General features: G+C 36.9%; 1 protein-coding gene across 1 annotated transcript in view; it reads right to left on the minus strand.

Moving 5' to 3' along the window:
* Positions 1 to 21,497, minus strand: part of LOC145683176 (uncharacterized) — a 71,256-nt gene that overhangs the window by 43,341 nt on the left and 6,418 nt on the right. Inside the window, exons 2-4 of the mRNA XM_081754540.1 lie at positions 19,637 to 19,761; positions 17,485 to 17,595; positions 11,160 to 11,321 (exon numbers count right to left, since the gene is read on the minus strand). Of these exons, the coding sequence (XP_081610666.1) occupies positions 11,160 to 11,321; positions 17,485 to 17,595; positions 19,637 to 19,761 (398 nt within the window). The remainder of the gene's footprint in view (positions 1 to 11,159; positions 11,322 to 17,484; positions 17,596 to 19,636; positions 19,762 to 21,497) is intronic.

Consider the following 21,497-nt stretch of genomic DNA (forward strand, 5'->3'; position numbering starts at 1 on the left):
TTAAATATTCAATTAGAACTGGACAATCTACATGAAACCTGCAATCGATCAGTGAAAACGTCATCTTTCTAGAGCCTGCAGTTTCCGAGATGTCATTGTCGAAAGGATTGACCACAAACAGATAACCGTTTACAACATCTGTATATTAAAATGCTACAATACCAATTAAAAGCGTTTTTTTAGCGCTCGCCATAGGCTAGCTCCCTTTTTGAGAGCTGCACCCTCTCTTAGGTGGGAGAAGTGAAGATATTATGGTAAAGAAGTAAGGAATGGATGGGCTAAGAGTAAATTATTTATTGATTTATTTATTACTAGAACTAGGACATTATGATCTTTTCGATCATAATCATACTTGAATGGTGGGTGTAGTTTTAATAACATAAGAGCAGTAACATAATAACGAGTATAATTGAATACAACATGAATATAAATATGGTAATTATAGAAATATATATATATAAGGAAACAAAGCAAAACATGAGAACAATAGAAGTGCGAAAGGTAAGATGAGATAGATTATATAAATAGATGAAAAGAAACGTTACTTTACATATATATGATTGTTATTAATAAGGAAATAATCAGACAGTATATTATAAGCAAAGAACATTAATGATCATAACGAAGGATTAGGTATAGCATACACGATACGTATGATAGTAATGGGCGTGAATGATGTGGCGAGGTGCATACACAGGACAACACGTGGGTGATATTAGTTAGACAAATGAGCTTATCTTCAGACGAATGAGGCCCATGTTAGTAAATAATGGTAATCACTGTACTGGAAATGATGGGTGAATGAGAGGAAGATGTTCATGAATGACGTAATCGGCGATGATAAGTAAAGCGGGATCTAACGGTGGTAGAGTATAGTGATATAAGGTGAAGAGAAGCGAAAGTGGAGAATGATAGTAACGGTGAGGTGTTGGGTGAAGTGCTAAATAACGCATTGTACCATGAAGTAAAGGATGTAGGGTTTCGAAACGTCTGGTGATATATGTTAGCCGCAGCTTTTCAAGAAAGTATTGTAAGGTCGGAAAGGTAATTTGGCGGAGTGTGCAGTTAAAACAGTTATCGTGGGATATGAAAAGAACACGAGAAGCTGACTTCCAATACGAGGCCGAAACGTGTACGTAGCCAGTAATGAAATTTAATGCATAAATGATAGATTTACTCTTAAAACAGTTCTAAGCGATATAGCCCAAGGCTTATCCTATGCCTGGCGTGTTATTTCAAATTATTTTGATAATATGATAATCTTTGTAAGTCAAACAAAATATATATTATTTTAAACTCTGTTAAACTAACTTTTGTGACACACAGAGTTTGACCCTGGTTTAGCAGATACGCAGTAGTGACCAACACATTCCCTTTTGTTGTATGTATACCTTATGTAAATAAACAATCATCATCATTATATATTTTCTCTCTTATTTCATTTTGCAATTGTTAAATAAGATTAACAAAAGGTTGTAAGAACTAATAGCGTTATATTAACAAAGGTTCACCAAGTAGTTTATAAAATAATTTCGTCCTTATTTGTAATGGAATTGCAGGGGCTCATCGCCCAGCCTTGTTAGGAAGAAGAAGCATATACAGTTTATTGCATTGCAGATAGCATACCCTACAGGGAAATTAAATCATAGGTCACACTCTATTACTGTAATACCAAACCAAACTAGTAATATTCCAAGACAAGAACCAGTGTCTTGTTCTACAAATAACACTAGACTAGTAAGTGATAACACAGTACGTGTACAGAAACCAATACATAGTCATTCAGGGAGTAGCCAGCAAGTTATTCTAGAGGGCCTCGACTTTTACAAACTACAAACAAATCAAAAGTTTCTTTCAAGATTATGAAAGAATTAATAACACATAGATACATAGTATTTCAGAAGTACATATTATTATTATTATTATTATTATTATTATTATTATTATTATTATTATTATTATTATTATTATTATTATTATTATTATTATTATTATTATTATTATTAATAGTAGTAGTAGTAGTAGTAGAAGTAGTAGTATTGTCCGTTTACTGTAGCTTGGAGGTGTGTTTTGACACAAAACCTGGCTAGCGAATCTTAGCAGTCCTTCCCCTTCTTTCCCCTTATCGCAGTGGTAACAGTGGCACTAACTCGTCAACTTTAGCACTAGTAGGGCTTGGTATTTGCAAGTTGCGTAAATTTCGAAACAGTTTACTTCTTCTCTAATCAGGGCCCGTAACATGTGTGGGGCAGGGGAGGGGCAACTGCCCCCAGGGAGGTTCCCCGCCGTTCGAAGGGGCCCATTTTGAGGCAAAATTTTCTTAATCCATATACGATGCGCACATGAAATTATAAATGAAGCATCAAACAGTTTCACTACATTACATAAAGCAGCGCACAAAAGGTAAATAAAACAAAAGTGAGTCGTGGGCCCACTTCAGTAAAAAACGTGTACTATTAGGGGCCCTAGAAATAACATTTATTCGTATGGTTTTGAGATTTGTCAATATTGTCCCCTGAATTAATTTGTCATGTATGGAAGGGGCCCAGGAGCATAAGTAACGGCTCCGCAAACCCTGCCGTCAGGGAGGGCCACAGGCTCCGGGGGGACATAAATAGTAAGAAAAAGATAGAAAGAGGAGGGCCCTAGAATGAGAAAAAACTTTTTCTAGGAGGCCCAAATACACGTACTAATGCTTGCCCCCAGAAAAAATCTATACTAAGTTACGGCGCTGTCTCTAATGTGAATTTATTGGTACAGTTCTGCTATTAGTTAACTATATCAGGTTGGTCTCTTTAAACCTTGGGTCGTGGAGAGAAACAATCTTACAGGAGGATAGTATTCAGATTTTATGAAGGTGGGGAAAAGAGAGCGAGGATGAGAAAGATGAGAAGAAAGAAAGAAAAAGAATGAAAGAAACAATTCTACACTTACTTCATAATGAATTTAAACACATATAAACGAAAAAGGGATATCGGAACCCACCACCATAGTTTTGGCAACATTCTGGCGTAATATATTTCCCGCCAATTCTGGGGCCTCAGTGTTTGGCCCATTTCTGACCTTACAGCAGTGGCAGATCTAGGGGACGATCGCCCCCCCTGGAGAGAAAACTTTCTTATTTTATATATTTAAATAAAACCCATCCCAGAGTTTGGAGCTCTTAAAAGTAGCTCTAAGTAGCAGTACTAAACCCCCCCCCCAGAAGTCCGTCCTGAATCCGCCCCGGCCTTACAGAAGCTATCGTTTAGGCATTCACCTTGTGGGACTGAGGAAAACCTTAATAAGGAATACCAGCCAGAGCTGGGATCATGCCCACGCTCGATCTACCTATTTTAATGCGTTTTTTGTGTTGGACAGTGTCTAGTAAGGGCACCCAAACAGGGTAAATGCGTACTGCTTTAAAATATTTACATGTTAAAATTCGCTTTATACTGTACTTTGAACACTGAACACGTAATTCTATGTGTATTATATTCTTCTTACAGCAGCATGCTTTATTTCCTAATACTTTAGGTCTATGGTTGTTAGTATTTATAATTATTGCATCATACTAATTCTTCTCAAAGCTCGTTCAATTAGTATGAAATTCTAGACTTGGCAGTTTGCAACATTGCAAACCTTCACCAACAGGCAATAATGTTGCGAGAATATTTCCACCTAAACTCGCATCGAAATTTCCAGCCTCTGTTTACAATCAGTACAAGATGTTTCTGTCGCCTTATCATGAAAACAACGCTGTCCAGCGAACCTAACGGTCTTCGCGATCCCTGTTTATTGTTTACAATACAAACTGCATGATTTCAATATTGCCAGGCGTACAAGGTTTCAGCACACTTTCGAACAAGAACACTTGTACAAAATTGAGTGTGCATTATATGTAAGATTGTATTACATAATAACTAACTCGATTTGTCATAACGTTAATATCTCAGTCATCCGAAAAGCAGCAATTTATATAGTAATAATAATTGTTCTATGACTGTGCAGAAGTAGGTACATTCGGTTCTGCGATTTATGTGCCTGGCAACCATGAATTAACCATGTAGGGGTGAGAAGCAAGGTGTTGACGCTCGCTCTACAATTGTTGTTTGTAAACAATCTTCCATCCTAGAGTGAACGGACAATAGTATATTTCATATATGCTACATTTCTGAGACTTGAGTCTTGAGAGTACGTGAAGTTAAAATCAAAGATTATGTTACGGACGGCAAATGATGGCTTAACACCAAAAACACCGGGACCGGGGGTTAGTCTGTTTTATGTTTATTAAACGTGTTTAATAATTACAGCAAATGAAGGATGTTTATAATAGAATGTGAAAGAATACAGTTTTAAAAGAATTAAACTACGTCAACATGTTAAAATAATTAAAAGAACCTAATTAATCAGCCACTTTGTACTCTTGTTTGCTTAACTGGATGAATCGAGGCCTAAAGGAAAAGAGTTTTCTGCCCAAACCTCATAAGCAGTGGGATATTTTAATATTATAGAAATTGACCCTCCTTTCCCTTAGAAGTGTAATTTTCAAGACACTGAAACATATAGTATTTTATTACTTTTAGTTAAAAGTTCAAATACCGAGTTTCACGCATTTAGCTTAAACAAATCCTTCCTTAATTTATTTACATATTTTCTGAGTAAGCAATGGGGAATTCGAACATAAAAAAGTGCTCCCTTTGCTCTTTCCCTTTTATGTGTTCAATTTTCAGTTTTTTTTAAACAGGAAAGTTTATATGCCAAGTTTCATTTTACTAGCTTTAGAAACTTGCGAGATACACTATCCTTTAAAAAAATCTTGCCCCGCCCTTTTTACGATACTTATTTCCAAAAATTCTTTCTTATGTCCTGCTTTCAGAAGAAAATTATATTTTATAATTAAAATTTAACGACTCTACTTGTAGTAGTATGCCCAAAAATCACTCATCTTTACTCTTTTATATAAGAGTACAGAAGATAAATACAGTCAAACAAATGGACTTCCATGAACAGTTTCCGATTTCTTATAACTAACTTATTCATACATTTCCCACAAGCTGTGGTTTAAATTTACGCTCTGTCAAGGCCCAGGTTTCAAAAAGGAACTAACTGGAAATATAATATTATGTATTTGTGTACATGTGTAATATGTATAAATTTATTGTCTTATTGAAGCTTTCGTAATCTGGAAATAATCTTTTGATTTGCTTTTAATATATAAAAATCATGTTCCCCTAGAAAAATTTGCAGGCTACACCCCTAAATGACTATGTAGTAATTTCTACAAAAATGGCACAGGACCTAAAATTTAGGTCTAGTTCCTATATTTTTAGGACTTGTGCCGTTTAAGACTTATGAATATCACCCACTGTATTGCATAATAAATGTTCTTTGTTCAGTTTTAAATTTACTGCGTTCGTTGTGTATACAGTTGGTATTTAATGTTCACTCGTAAAATGTCTAGTAAGGTTTTGTCCTAATTAAGTAAACTTTGGTGGATTTTTGTCCTACTCTTAATAAAATACGCTCCGCACAGTATATATTGCAATTCTGAATGTTTGCTTGGTTTCAGAAGTCTGGTAAAATATGCTTTTTAAACATTTTTTAAATTTTTTATTTATTTATTTTTGTTTTAGGAATTTGTTTTAGGATTCTCGTATCTCCATTCGAAAGAAACGAATTTCTTAACTAATTATGTAATTAATTCTTAGAATGAAATGTATTATGTAATTCGTGTATAGGTGCAGAACAGATAATGATAATAATAATCTTAGTAGTACAAATATAGCTGTTATTGTTGGAATTAGCTACGTTCGTAACATTATTTCCAAATAGTTGCTGCATCGTCGCAATTTTGTGTGGTGGTGGCAAATTTCAGAACTAAAGCAAGTGAATGAAAAAGGCACAAGACCTAAACGCCACAAGTCCTGAAAGGCAGAAGTCCTAAACGCCAGAAGTCCTAAAAATCATATCGCGGCACAAGTCCTAAAAGGCAGAGGTCATAAACGCCAGAAGTCCTAAAAATCATACCGCGGCACAAGTCCTAAACTGCAGAAGTCCTAAAATTTAAGTCTAGTGCCTATATTTTTAGGAGTTCTGCCGTTTAGGACTTCTGGATGACACCCGGCACATCATGCTGCCTCAGTGGTGGTTTGGTGGGGAGTGAGCTACTTAAGCACAACCCAGCTGTATTTTTGCGAACAAGGTGTTAAAACATCTGCCAAGGTATACCAGGACACAGTGCTAACACCTATAGTGTAACCACTGTCTGCTACCATGTTCCCTGAAGAAAGGTGGACCTTCCAACAGGATTCCGATCCAGGCCACACAGCGAAAAAAACTTAGGACTGGCTGGCATGGAACGTCCCTCACTTCATTTCTACCACTGATTGGCCTTCTAGCAGCCCGGACCTTAACCCGTTGGACTACAAACTTTGGGCAGTCCTTCAGGCAAAGGTCTGACATAAACGGCATCTATCTGTCGACAGTCAGAAACAATCCTTGGCCCGAGCAGTGAACAATTTTCCCATGGACAGTGTTGGGTAAGTTACATGTAAAAATATAACGCGTTACACGTTACTTTACTTTTTCCTATAATGTAACGCGTTACTTACCTCCAAAAAGTAACTGTTACTTTACTTCGAAAGTAACGCGTTACTAACGCGTTACTTTTAGGTCCGAAACTTAGAATATGTGAAAAAATGTTATCACTTCAACTTTCCGTACTACTATTACTATCGCTATTATTATTATTATTATTATTATTATTATTATTATTATTATTATTATTATTATTATTATTATTATTATTATTATTATTATTATTATTATTATTATTATTATTATTGCACGTTCTAAATCGCTTTATGTAAATGCAAGGACAAATTTTTATTTGACAGCTATAAGTTATGGATATTTTTATATAATGTAACATTGGCTAAAATGCCATACTGCGTTACTCGTAGGGATGGGCTAGGGTGACCAGACGTACTGATTTTCGAAGTACAGTATTGTTTTTCAAAGAGCTGTCCTGCGTGTTGCGAAGACGCCTAGAAAATCGAGAAATATCCTTCTTCTTTAAAATGTCGTGCGAAATGTCCAGAGTTAATTTATTTGCAATATCTTAATGTTTCATTCTTTATTCACAATATTTTGAATCAAACACACTCTTTTACTGAATGATGAACCGCTGTGTTTTTTAACACTCCTCAAAAGACTAGGGATGGAGAACAATCAACAAACCGCGTATCATTTTTTACAATACATCGCTTTTACTGAGAAGGGCTTGTTGAGATATCGGTAAAGTAGGAAAGGTTTCTTTTGACAGTGATGCTAACCAAGTTAAATAGAAGTTCCCTTGTGCCGGTCTAAATTTTCTTTCATTTCTTAAAATAATACCACGCTTCGATTTTTTTTTTAAGCCCAACACGAACTTTGACTGTACGTTCATAAAATAAACCAATTTGTTATTCGTCAAAGCATTTGGAGTTGTGTTTAATTCCTTTAATACTTTTGTTCAGCGCTTCTTTTTAACAAAAATGTTTATTAACTTAAGGTTAACATTAAATGAAATAATGATATGCGTATTGCTGACGCAGTAAGATACTATTATACTTGTGTCCTACTTTTCGATTGTTAGAATGTGGTCATCCTACGATGGGCACGAGCGAGTACGAGCGAATATTCTTTGAAACTCGATTCGACTAAAAACAGACATCTTTGAACTTGATTCGAAAAATTTCCTCCAACTTGACTCGAATTCGGGTCGAGTCGAGCCAAATCTGGTGTGTAGTTTCGAGTATTCTCTTCAAGTATCTTGCATAGACAATATAAGTTATCAATGATACTAGTACTACTACTAGTACAACTACTAGTACTACTAGTACTAGTTCTACTAGTACTAGTTCTTATTATTAATAATAACAATAAATAATAATAATTATAATTATAACAACACTGTATTTAAACATGAAAGATACACGGTCTGTATTTGAATACTAAAGAACTAGTTGATTGCCAACCTCGGTAGTCGTGAAGTCTAGGAGTCAACGATATTGTTCACGAGCTTCTGGATTTGGGTTGAGGGTTTAGGTTGAGTATTCGGGCTCGAGCCAAACATTGTTAAAAGTTATAGGGCACTGGCCAAATATCTTCAAAACTGTTCGGCCCGGGTTTACAATTGTCAACAACTTGAGCATCTCGGCTCACAGCTCACTCACTATCAACCCGAACCGAGAAGTGAGCCAAGCCAACAGCTCACCGAACCGAGTAAGCTAGAGCCTTCGGCCCAGATGAGTCGAACCGAGCAGATGGCTCATCCCAACCAAGCCAGCTCGAGCCGATGGTTCATCCCAAGCGAGCCGGCTCGAGCCATCGGCTCAGTTATTACTTCCCAACTCAGCTTCTTATTTAAAAAAATCTCTTGTGGTCTCGATATCGAGACGAGAAGACATGCGAGCAGTGTTTCCTCTCGTGAGCAACATTAAAAGTATTCCATATTACTACTTAGCTTACATTTCTCATGGCTTTCGCTTTCCAGTGTAATCAGGCCATGATTTCAAAACGAGTTGAAACGTAATAATAATAATAATAATAATAATAATAATAATAATAATAATTATATATATATATATATATATATATATATATATATATATATATATATATATATATATATATATATATATAAGTATTCCATACATATAGAAATGCTTTTGACCAAGCACACAAGAAATTACATTTTGTCCATTTAGCACTATCATTCTTTTGTCACTCACAATTATTAATATTCATACAGTAAATATTTTATAATTCTTATATTTTAAAATCAATTGACAGGGCTCTGATTGCTTTTATGAGAAATAAATCTTTGGTTTTATAGATCCTACGCAGTGGCGATGATCGTGCGTCGTTTCGGTCCTATGCCGTTTCGGTCCGGTCCTGCGCCGTGTCGATCCTGTGCCGTTTCGGTCCTATGCCGTGTCGGCTGTATGCCGTTTCGATCGTACGTATTCTATGCATATGACTTGCACAGGCATAGAATCGACAGGAGTTTATAATTTGTAAGAGCAAAGATTAAACAGATAATAAAAATATTTTTTTAGGCACATGATTAAAAGTTAAATTATTTCAGAGCAGCGGCGTAAGAGCAAAACGGCACGGGATCGAAACGGCACAGGATCGAAACGGCATAGGACCGAAACGGCACAGGACCGAAACAGGTTTCTGAGCTGAATTGTCGGTCGTATATCCTGTGCCGCATCCCCGAAACTGCAATACGAAAAAGCAGTTTCTCTCTCTCTCTCTCTCTCTCTCTCTCTTCTCTTCTCTTCTCTTCGTATCCATTCCACCTTTTTCCATTGTCTTATAATACTTCTTCTTTTCAATTTTTCCAGTTTATTTTGTATTCTGTTTTTCTTACATGCTTATATACTGCATTATTATCCGTCTTCAATGTAATACTATTATTTATTATAAGCAAATTTCTTTGATCCGATTTTTTTTTTTTTTTTTTTAATTAAGGCAAAGAAGTCCCAAAGCTAGAATGAACACTATAAGTATGTAGCAACATTCATTTTTTTTTTATCTAAACAAACTGTAAATATTAGCCTACAGGTGTAAATATTTAGTTCGGAGGATTAAAAAATCGGATATAACCCAACATTTTGTTCAAATGTTATGAAAAAAAAATTCAGCAATAGCTCTACAATATGGCATGATTCACACATAATTTAACTTTAAAAAGATATAAATATATGGTTTTATAATTGACGCGTTCAGTGCACAAGAGAACCAAGTCATTTTGGATGTATTAATCTATAAGATTTCTATCTGGAGCTTCTTTCAGAGCTTAAAATATTCATTCTAGATATTGTAAATAACGCTTGTAATGTGAAAAACAGAATTAACTTTCCATGGAATTAGACATCCCGAAAAAGAAAAAAAAATATTTTTTCTCACAATTTTGGTAATTTAATGACTTGATTCCCTTGTGCTCTAAACGCTCGAATTGAACTTGTCTAGGGTTTCTAGAACAAAATTCTGACGGTGCCACTACCGAATATGATAATGATACAAAGATAAGAGTTGTATAATTGCATTTGCCTAAGTTTCCAGAACAAAATTCTGGTATTGCTACTGCCGAATATGATTACTATGTAAAGATAAGAGGTGTGTAATTGCATTTGTGTAGGTTTCTAGAACAAAATTCTGGTAGTGCTACTGCCGAATACAATAAGTATGCAAAGATAAATGTATAATTGCACTTGTCTAAATTCCTAGAAGAAAATTCTGGTAGTGCTACTGCCGAATATGATAACTATACAAAGATAAGATATGTGTAATTGCGTTTGTCTAGGTTTCTAGAACAAAATTCAAGTAGTGTTACTGCCGAATATGATAACTATGCAAAGATAAGATGTGTGTAATTGCGTTTGTCTAGGTTTCTAGAACAAAATTCTTGTAATGCTACTACCGAATACAATAAGTATGCAAAGATAAATGTATAATTGCACTTGTCTAGCTTCCTAGAACAAAATTCTGGTAGTTCTACTGCCGAATACGATAACAATGCAAAGATAAGAAGTGCATAATTGCATTTGACCAGATTCCTAGAATAAAATTCTGGTAGTTCTACTGCCGAATACGATAACTATTCAAAGATAAGAGTGTGTAATCGCGTTTGTCTAGGTTTCTAGAACAAAATTCTGGTATTGCTACTGCCGAATATGATTACTATGTAAAAATAAGAGGTGTGTAATTGCATTTGTCCAGATTCCTAGAACAAAATTCTGGCAGTGCTACTGCCGAATACTATAACTAACCGAAGATAAGAGGTGTATAATTGCATTTTTCCAGATAGCTAGAACAAAATTTTGGTAATGCCACTGCCAAAATATGATAACCAATCTTAGTAAACCGTAATAAGTGAATATCTCTTGATTCTAGCTGTGCCAAACAAATCATAATTAAGTAGGAAATTTAATATGGGGATATGTATATTTTATGTTTTATAACGTAAACTCTCTGTGTATAGCTTTTTTTTTTTTTTTTTTTACTAATTTTCCTAACAGCAGGAAACAGTAAATGCCTTCAGTGTTGCAACTTTAGAAAATATATCTTTGATTACCATTATTTTGTTCTATTTCAATATCTATTTGCTACTCTTAAGCATTTCTTACCTGTAATTCCATATTTAAAGCTTCACTGTATCCAGTAAGCGCAAATTTTGAACTGCAATAATCCACTAAATTTGGAACACCAATTAATCCAATTGTACTCCCTATCGTTACAATATGGCCGTGATTATTTTCCATCATGTTCGGGAGAAAGGCTTTGGTTGTCTGATGGAAATAAATTAAAATGGATTTAGTTAAAAGTGATAGCAACATAATTAAAAGTGATAGCGACAGTCATTATTAAAATGTTCCTTACACACAAACAAATATCGAATTTTAATAAATAATTACTATCTATCATATGAAGACAAAAGTAATACGTAGATTTATACAGTTAAATGCAAATAGTTGTTTTATAGAAGTCGGAAATAATTCCGTTAACTCGTATCAGTAATATTGTATTATAAAATGGTACAATATTACGAATCGCGTTCGGAAAGTAATGGGACGTTTACACTTAGTCGATTTGCGTTCGATTCAGTTGAATTGACGTAACTTTCAACTTAATCGACCGTGTAAACGGGAATTCAACTTAATCGCCTGTTGATCGAAAGCGACTAATCGACTGGCAACTGAATTGAAAGACGTTCTATTTTCTGTGGTTGAAATAATTGAACACATCCATCGATCTGATTCGGCCTAGTTGCTTCGATTTAGTGGCAAATGCAGCGAGTCGATTTAGTCGTGCGACTAAATCGACCAAGTGTAAACGCCCCATAACCTCCGATAGGTCAATGTGCGTAAAGTAGTAGGGGTGGCGCTACTATCTTTGCACAGACGTGCGCGATAGATCAGTCTGCATCCAGCATTGTAGAATGAAGGTTGTCTGATCACTAGTTCCATTTTTGTAACGTCTCAAAATGTATGCTGCAATAGAAAACCCAGTCAAGTACGAGGTGCGAGCTGTTATACGTTTTCTTACGGCAAAACAACATTCGGCAGCAGCTATTCATCGAGAACTTTATGCCGTGTATGGACAAGTGTAATAACTGAAGGAGTTGTTCGTGATGGGTTCGTTCATTTAAAAGTAGACGAACAAACATTCATGAACTCGTTCAAAAAAATTGGTGGAAAAGTTCGTGAAAATCGACGTTTCACAATTTCCGATGAATTTTCACAAATTTCCAGGACTGTGTTGTATGACGTAGTAACGTAGAGGTTAGCCTATAGAAAGAGGCACATGCGGGAAGCTTTTGTGCTGATGGAATTCCTTAGATAGTGCAGATATATGATAAGTTCTTGAATGCTTATTGAAATTATGTTGCAAAATGAAGCAAAGAAGTAGTTTTCATGCTTCTTATTTACTTTGGTGTTTGTTTGTTAACTAATCGGAGGTTACTTTCCGAACGATCCTCGTAAAACATTATTATTTTGTGCTACAGACAATAGTAATCAATAATTCAATTCCCAATACAAGATTTTTACTATTTATTCAAAAGCACGTTTACCTTGTGTAAAACTTCGAGACAAAAAAATGTTTTTCTTCTTCGCTCCTACATTACAGGAAAAGGAAATATTTAAAAAATAGGATGATAAAAAAGACCGCCTATGTTTTCTTCCCTACCTACCTATGTTTTTTCAAGTTTGTAAGTCATAACCATATTCATCATAGATATAGGTACATACATATACGAAAGGTACTATTTGCATACATTTGCACCACACACTAAAACGATAGCTGTAGTCATTCAACACAATGACTCCCCAAAGAGGAACAACGAACAGTGATCCGGTTTTTTGTGGACGGAAGATGTATCAGGGCCCGGAATCCATCAAAGACTTTCGGTACAATACGGTAGAGACCTGCACGGGCCGGGCTTGGGCGGGCCGACACTGATTTCTTTTCAGGTCGGGCCGGGTTGGGGCCGATTAATTGCAATTCTTTAATAATTATTGACATTCGTTAAACGATAATTAGAATAAAGGCAAACGTTGAAGAAGTGTGCCCGTGAAAAATGTTACAAAATGAAACTTTGAAAATTTATCGGGCCCGCGCCGGGCTTGGGCCAAGAATTTTAAAAAACTTATCGGGCTGGGCCGGGCTCGGGCCGAAAATATCCAAAACGTTTCGGGCTCGGGCTGGGTCGGGCCTACGTACATTCGGGCTGGATTGGGCTCGGGCCGAAAAATTCGGCCCGTGCAGGTCTCTACAATACGGGAACAGTGTCTTGCCACAGCAGAGTATCTACAAATGGATTGAAACATTCAAAAATGGTCGCACAAGAAAGAAGCCGTAGATGATTGTAACACTTGTGCGACCATTTCTGAAATTGAAAAATTCACTCTGTTCAATTTACATTCGTAGACACTCCGTTGCGGCAAGACACTGTTGCCATATTGTGTCCAAAGTCTTTGATGGATTGCGGCCCCTGATACACCTTCCGGCCACAAAAAATGGATCACTGCTCGTTGTTCCTCTTTGGTACAAACTTTTAATGGAGCGTCCATGATCTATCTGCAACAAAAGGAAGACAAATGGAGGAATTAGAATCAAACTTTCACTGCATGACCACAACAGCATAACAATAAAATAAACGAGGACAGAGGTCTGTATGAAAAATGTAAGAGAAGTTATAGCTACATTGCGAGTATTTTTTTTTTTTTTACTTATCCTTACTTAACAATTTACTCAACCCCATCGGATTTGATTAAATTGTTAAAATTGTAGTGGTTAAATCGACTACCTAGCGTAGTTTTTGTGTTAAAATAAACCGAAAACAAGTGTTAGAACATCAAATGCAGATGCAAGCATTTGTGCTAATGTAAATTTTGTTAGAAAATTATATTAACATAAAACTACTTACGTAAAAGATTGCAGGAATTACAATACGCTGTTCGTTACTTTGTATAAATGTGAAAAATATACCGAGTTAAACCTTTCTTATAGCTAAAAATAAAAACTAATACAAATCTCCAATGTTAGTTACTGGATTTGTGATGCGAGGCAATGTGCACGCTAAAACCAGTAAAGCTTTATCTAACTCGTTTTGAAGCGGTTGTCATATCTTTGCTAAGTACAGCTCACAGATGACGAGAAGAACCCTAAAACAGGGTAGCGGGGAAAGGTCAACGACATGGTCAAATCCATTTTCAGTTTTTGAGGTATGGTCTATACTTAGATGTCGTCTGCTACTCTGGGTAGTTATCTATGTGCTATTCCGTGATGTCATTTGAAACCCCCGTGCGAAAAGTGGGCGAGCCCATACCTACGTCACACTACTTCTGCTAGGGTTCTTCTCGTCATCTGTGAGCTCTAGCAAATCAAAGATTCACGTGATTGCTGACCAATAATACAATTATGAACATTAGTACCTTAATGGCTTGCATTTACCATGCAAGCTGAGGTATTACGAACAGCACAGGATATGTATTGAACGAAAACTGTGGCACTGTTCTTATTCCCGCATTCCTTTGTTTATTCGCCTACTTTTTTTTTTCAACTCCGCCGCAGTCTTATTTTCACACCGGCTCTGGATCAAATATTTGACACCAGGCCTGTGTTAACCACAAAATCGGTTTCGAAATAACAAGCTAAAGTGGCATTCATTTTGGGACTACTGATCTGTGTTAAATATTTGACGCAGTATTGAATTCTATTAACCCATATTTTTTTGCTGCGAACTATTACTTTTTAGCTGAAAAGAAGACCCGCCCTACACTGAGATCAGTTCAGAAAGTACGGAACCGCCAAGCAATGTTCCCTTTTATCCATGCCTCCCAATGATACAGATTAGAAACTTTTTTCCCGCCGTATGGGAAACTAATTAATTACCAATATGTAAAGGTAACACGGTGTTCTTTTTATAAAATATCTCCAACGTTTCGAGTAAGCATTAGAGAGCAAAATGCTATGACATTCATTCTTTGATAGCCAAATTATTAGAGGGGCAAAGCCACGTTTACATCACACGTAGGAAAAGGCTACTAAGAATACCTAGGAGTTACGGACTAGATTTACTTTGCACACTAACTACAAATGACGCAGGAACTCTTTAATCGGAAACAAGATTCAGAATTTGAAAAGAAAACCAACTGGCATATTATCGAGTTAAACACAATTAGAAGCGAAAGAAAGCAAATCAAATTCATGAGCGAACGCTTCTACTTTTCATCAGCAAAACACAGAAAAATAACATCTTGGAGATTGAAGGTACTTCGAATCGAAAAACAAACTTTTAACAATCTTCCCAGACGTTCAGGAACGGTATTGAATGGTATTACCATGAATAATATAATTAAAAGTGATTTTATTTGGGAATTCAAACTGGGAGATTCTACACTGCAACGTGGAAAAAAAAATATTAGCAATGTAATTCGATCAGAAATGCCGAATGAACGTACCAGTCGCCATTATTTTGTCAAATTTTCTTCCGGTGACAGGATTGCAAACTGAGTCCCCCCTCCCCTCCTCCTTATGGGCGCCGACCAACATCACGCTCGAAGGAGCGCTTCAGGAACACCGTGGAAGCAGATCTACAGAAAATATTCGTGCCATTGCAGACGAGTTGGGCGTACACCAATTCACTGTCTTCTACTGCTCCGTGAAATTGGCAAGGTGAAAGAGTTGGACTTAGGGTAGCACATGAGTTGACACCGACCAACAAATAGCCGTCTGGAGGTCTGTGGCTCCATGCAATCGGTAAGGTTAAAAAGTTGGATTCATGAGGACCACATGAGTTGACACCGGACAACAAATAGCCGTCTGGAGGTCGGTGGCTCCGTGCAATCGGTAAGGTTAAAACGTTGGACTCATGGGTACCACATGAGTTGACACCGGCCAATAAATAGCCGTCGAGGTGTGCAGTTCTCTCAGTGTATGGAATAATTGGGAATATTTACTGTATTGGATTGTCATTTCTGATCAAATATGGATCTCCGACAATTATAAATAGTCAGAACAATGATTGAATGGTAATCAAGAAAGAGTACGGTTCCCTGAACTCCCTTCCCACTCACATAAGCTATTGCTGCTGGTATGGTCGGTGTGATATATCATCTCTTAGTCAGACGAGGAAAAATTATCACTGCGGATGATTACAGACCTGAACTACATTAAATGCATCCCGAACTTGTTCATAAGCATCCATCAATGGTCAACAGCCATGGTGTCTTCATGTTGCAGAATAATTCCTGTCCTCATGTCGCTCAGAGGATGGTGTAGACTTTCCCTGAGTTAGTATGAAGCCTCCTTCAACCACATATTATTTTTCACGCGCTACTCTAGCCAACTGTTCTAAATTGGTCACAAAGAAGCGAATCAGGTTAGATTTACATCAAAGTTGCACCCCCCGGGTGTGACGTAATGCCACGTGGTATTATCGTGTTGTCAAGTTGGAACAAAACGAGTTCTGCAGGGCTTCTGACCCGTTCGCTCATTGACGCTCGCTCAGCTATGTTTCGTAACGTGAGTAAATAACTTTTTATACATTATATATTACGTACAAGAGTAAATGAGTATTATTTTTACCTTATTTTAATGATAAAAGTGTTATGAAAATTTTAAAAAATAAAAAAATGCTTTCTTTGGGCCGGGTTTGAACCCACGCTAAAACCAATTTTCATTACTAGCCCGTGCGCTAGCATGTTTGGTCTCGAAGACCGACACCAGGTAGCGTTTGATTTGTGCTATATGTATGCTACGAGGCGAAAAGCGAATAACTTCAACCAATCAGAACAGTGTATGTAGCTCCTATGGCTAGGGTCGTGCGTGATTAAAGTATCGTATTCTGCTGATATCTCTCACTCTTACTACCACCTTTTTCTGCATGCCGATTACTTATTGAGGGACTATCCACAATAATTGGGCGTTACAACGTGCGGTTGAGGACTTCTTAGCATCGCAGAATCCAGACTTATTTCGTCACGGAATCCAATCGTTGGCCGAGTTTTAGTTAAAATATCTGGTTGCAGACAGCGATGCAACTACGCTAGTTGTCGTCCGGGGCAAAAACTCGCCTTAGTGTCCCCCTGACCAACCAAACCAAAATGCTCCCACAAATATTGCCCAATTTTACGCCACAAGCTCCGTTTACCTCCTAATTACGTCACTGGTTGCAGGCAGTGAGTGCTTTGATTAACCAATTAATATACTTCATTTATTTTATTTTCTCTTTGGAAATGACGCACTGGAGAGAACATTTCTTTCGCACTTAAGCTAATAGAAAGATCAAACGATGATAAAATATCTCGCCGAGTGTGTTGGGTTCATTAACTTCGAAGAAACGCGTGTTCGATTTGGTTTCAGATCTTCACGGTTATCTTAAATTTATATTTATTTAAGACAAAACTGACTATGGTATTTTATAAAAACAAAATCAAAAAGACTTACCCAGAAATGTGCAAGTGTATTCACTTCGTAGAGTTTCTGTATCTTGTCGTCACTTGTATCCAACAGCTCCTTCATATTAGAAATTCCAGCGTTATTAACCAGTATATAAACCTAAAATGCAATATTCTTATTCGTATCATGTATATGTAATGTCGTAAACGTTCCATAGACAAGTAAACTTCCTTGTTGTGGAAAATAATTCATCATTCCTTAATAATTTTTAAAAGCAAATTTTTATTACACGACACATTGCAATTTACTGAGAGCATAGTTAATCAACCTCTCATCACTGACTTTGTTATGCATGAAAATTTAACGTTTAACAGATAACTAACTGGTTCATATTATGTTTGCTATCCTAAATATATAACTTAAAGTAAAGAGGGGAAAATTGACGAACAGTGGGACAAGGTATTAGAAAAAGACTTAATTTGTAGCTTGGTTTTCTGGAGGACTAGGAAATGTAAGAGATTTTAAGTTTTTAGTTTCATTTTCGTTAACTATCGTTATGATTGGCTGAGTCCGTTTTGACCAGCAAATCAGCGTTCCGAACCAGTTTCTGGGATCCTGTTACGTTTAGATGAAACTCCCTCTTGTTTTTACCAAGGAAGTTATAAAATAGAGGATCTTCCCTTACAATAAACTCTTGAAGCCATACGTCACAGTTTCACCACCCCAACTCTGCCAATTCCATCCAATAACATCGCAATGTTTTGAGCCAATAATCATGACGGAAAATAAAGTAGCCAATCAGAAGATGGCGGAAACGAGAGTAGCTAATTAGACATGCCGATGCTCTATTGTTTTTTTGGCTTCATTGAGTTAATAGGATGAAGATACATATGGTCAGATCCTCTAATTTATAACATTCTTGTTTTTTACAGTGTTTGATGAAGCCACTGACAATTATTGTTCAGTTAGTTGGCAAAGCTGTTACATAGTTATTATTTTTTTTTTTAAATAAACGTTGCTTTTTAGTGATTTGCATTTCTAGTTTAACAGATGTTAAACGCTCGTCAAAATGTACCATAATGCCAAGCTTGATCAAGATTGGATAAGATTTATCAAAATCCCATATTGATTCTTTTTTAGCGAAAATCCGAGCGAAACATTTCAAAAACACTAGTTCGAATACCGTTTTGTTCGCGAACTGAGGAACTTGTAACCCGGAGGTCCACTGTACTCTCAACCTTGCAGTTCCACTTTTGGAAAACGAAATGTTGGCACGTTCGAACCAGGATAGAAAGTACAGGGCTACCATAAATGATTCATTCATTTTGAAAAGGCTATATTTTCAAAAGTATTACACGTACACACAGGCCCGTATCCACTGGGGGCTAGGGTGGGCCGGGCCCCCCTAAATTTTTACTGGCCCCCTAAAATTTTCATGGTAGGCTTGCAAATGAACTATAATATGGTTGGGTCGCCCCGCCCTAACTTCTACCGCCCCCCCTAGATTTTTGGGCTGGCTACCGGCCTGCGTACACACATGAAAAATATATGAAAAGGATTACAAATTCACGAAGTTTATACACTCTCTACAAATGCTCAATATGTGCCCTTTGGTGACACGATACACCTCCAGATGATACTCGAGCGCATTCCATCATTTTGTAGCATAGGCCTAGTCCTGTCAACTGTCTGCACTGCAGCACTGATGCGTTCTTTGAGCTTGACTAAGGATTACGGTAGTGGGGGTATGTAAACAAGGTACTTAACGTACTACCATAGGAAGAAGTCGCAGAGGATTAAATCAGGAGATTTAGGAGGCCAGGCACTTTTCCATTTACACAAACAACCAGTGTCCTTGAATTGCCAATATCACCCAAAATGCTTTGTTTACATGGCGGTCGCGTTGCGCAGTTATAACAGTCGAACACCTGGCATATTCAAGCACGTAAAAACTCCGTGCTTTCCCTCCATTTTTGACAGGTATTAACCTCGTACTGACACACTGTTACATGTAATCTGAAAGATAATGGACTCATGCTGCAACACAATACAAATTTAGTGAGTTTGTGGTTCCTTTCATATATCTTTCATGTGTGTAAGTGTAATACTTTTGAAAATATTGTCTTTTCAAAATGAATGAATCATTTATGTTAACCCTGTATTATATTATATTAAATCTTTATGTCATTAAATAAAAAACCTTTCCGACTTCTTCTTCAACCTTCTTTGCTTGGGTATAAATATCCTCTCTGTTGGAGACATCACAGAGGTAACTGTAGGCTTCACCACCTTCTTGTTTTATCATACGAACAGTTTCATCTGCTCCTGAGAAAGAAAAAAATTAGTTTTTTTAAAAAAAATCTACAATACTATTAGCATGTAACGAAAGAAAAAAGCTCCCAAAATGAGACATACACTACACCGATAGATAGATCATATTAGCCTGAACAAAATGGTATCGGTGAGTATATATACTCTCATGAGTAATTTTCGAAAAATCGCAAAGACGATTGTTTTGTAAACCTAAAAATCGATAACTAGGCCACATATTAAGATGAAATTGATTAGGATTAGCATTAGAAATTAGATTTCTGGGATTTCGGCATCTATGGTCATGGTAGCCCATCACATATTAGGGATGACGTCCGTCGGCTATCATACTACTCGGTGAATGGAGAAGGAAGGAAGTGGCCTATAACCATTGTTAGGTACCATCCCAGCATTTGCTTGGTGTGAATAAGGAAAAGCAAAGTAAACGTCATTCAGGATGCCTGCCACCCCAAAAAAATTTTGCACTCCCCATCTTACCGAGTGACCCCACCGGAAATTGAACCCGGGACTGCTCGTACCAAAGGTGAGAGTGTTAGCGACTTTTCTACCGGAGTCACAAGATGAAATTGATACTATAGTATGCCTTCGTCAAGCTTTTCATTATGTAGTTGAGTTAGAGACCTGCACGGCCCGGATTAGGCCCGAGGACCGAAGCCCGGCCCGAGGACCGAAGCCCGGCCCGGCCCGCGGGCCGACACTGATTTCTCTTCATGTCGGGCCGGGCTGGGGCCGATTAATTGCAATTCTTTAATAATTATTGACTTTCGTTAAACGATAATTAGAATAAAGGCAAACGTTGAAGAAGTGTGCCCGTGAAAGATGTTACAAAATAAAACATTTAAACTTTATCGGGCCCGGGCCGGGCTTGGGCCAAGAATTTTAAAAACTTATCGGGCCGGGCCTAGGTACATTCGGGCTGGATTGGGCTCGGGCCGAAAAATTCGGCCCGTGCAGGTCTCTAAGTTGAGTATATTATTGGCGTAATTCAAATTATGTATCAACAAAATTATTTAATTTGTAGTTTTCGTCAGAATCCACCTCGCTTCTATCACACAGAAATTTACGTGTTAGGAACTTTTTATTGCTATTTTCGTGGGTAAGAGGGTTGATTTACTTAACCCTACAGTGCATGATTTTTTGTATTTAAGTGAAATAATATACATGCATATGATAAGACACTTCTAATTAATATCCGAATAGAAAAATGTCCTAAAGTAATTTTTCGTTCTAAAACATAAAAATACTTTGTATCATTTATGATACATTATGCATCAACAGTTCATATTCCTCTCTCGTACAAAATCAAATTATAGCATACGTAAAAACAATTAGGAAACTTACTTCATGAACTTGAATTTTTGCAACTTCGAAACTATTCTTTGTCCTTCTGAGTAGACGACTCATAAACTCTTCTATTCTCACTTTCGTTAGACACGCACACGACCAAGGATGTTACAAATAGAGGATCTGCCCATGTGTATCTTCATCCTATTAAATCGATGAAGCCAAAAAAACAATCGAGCATCGGCACATCTGATTGGCTACTTTCGTTTCTGCCATCGTCTGATTGGCTACTTTCGTTTCCGCCATGATTGTTGGTTCAAAACATTGCGATCCTATTGGGCGGAGTGAGCAGAGTAGGGGTGGCGAAACTGTGACGTATGGCTTCAAGATTTTGTTGTAAGGGCAGATCCTCTATTTTATAAGATCCTTGCACACAACTTCTTTCT

Source organism: Thermobia domestica, chromosome 4 (assembly GCF_964235325.1).
Source record: "Thermobia domestica chromosome 4, izTheDome1.hap1.1, whole genome shotgun sequence".
Taxonomy (NCBI): Eukaryota; Metazoa; Arthropoda; class Insecta; order Zygentoma; family Lepismatidae; genus Thermobia; species Thermobia domestica.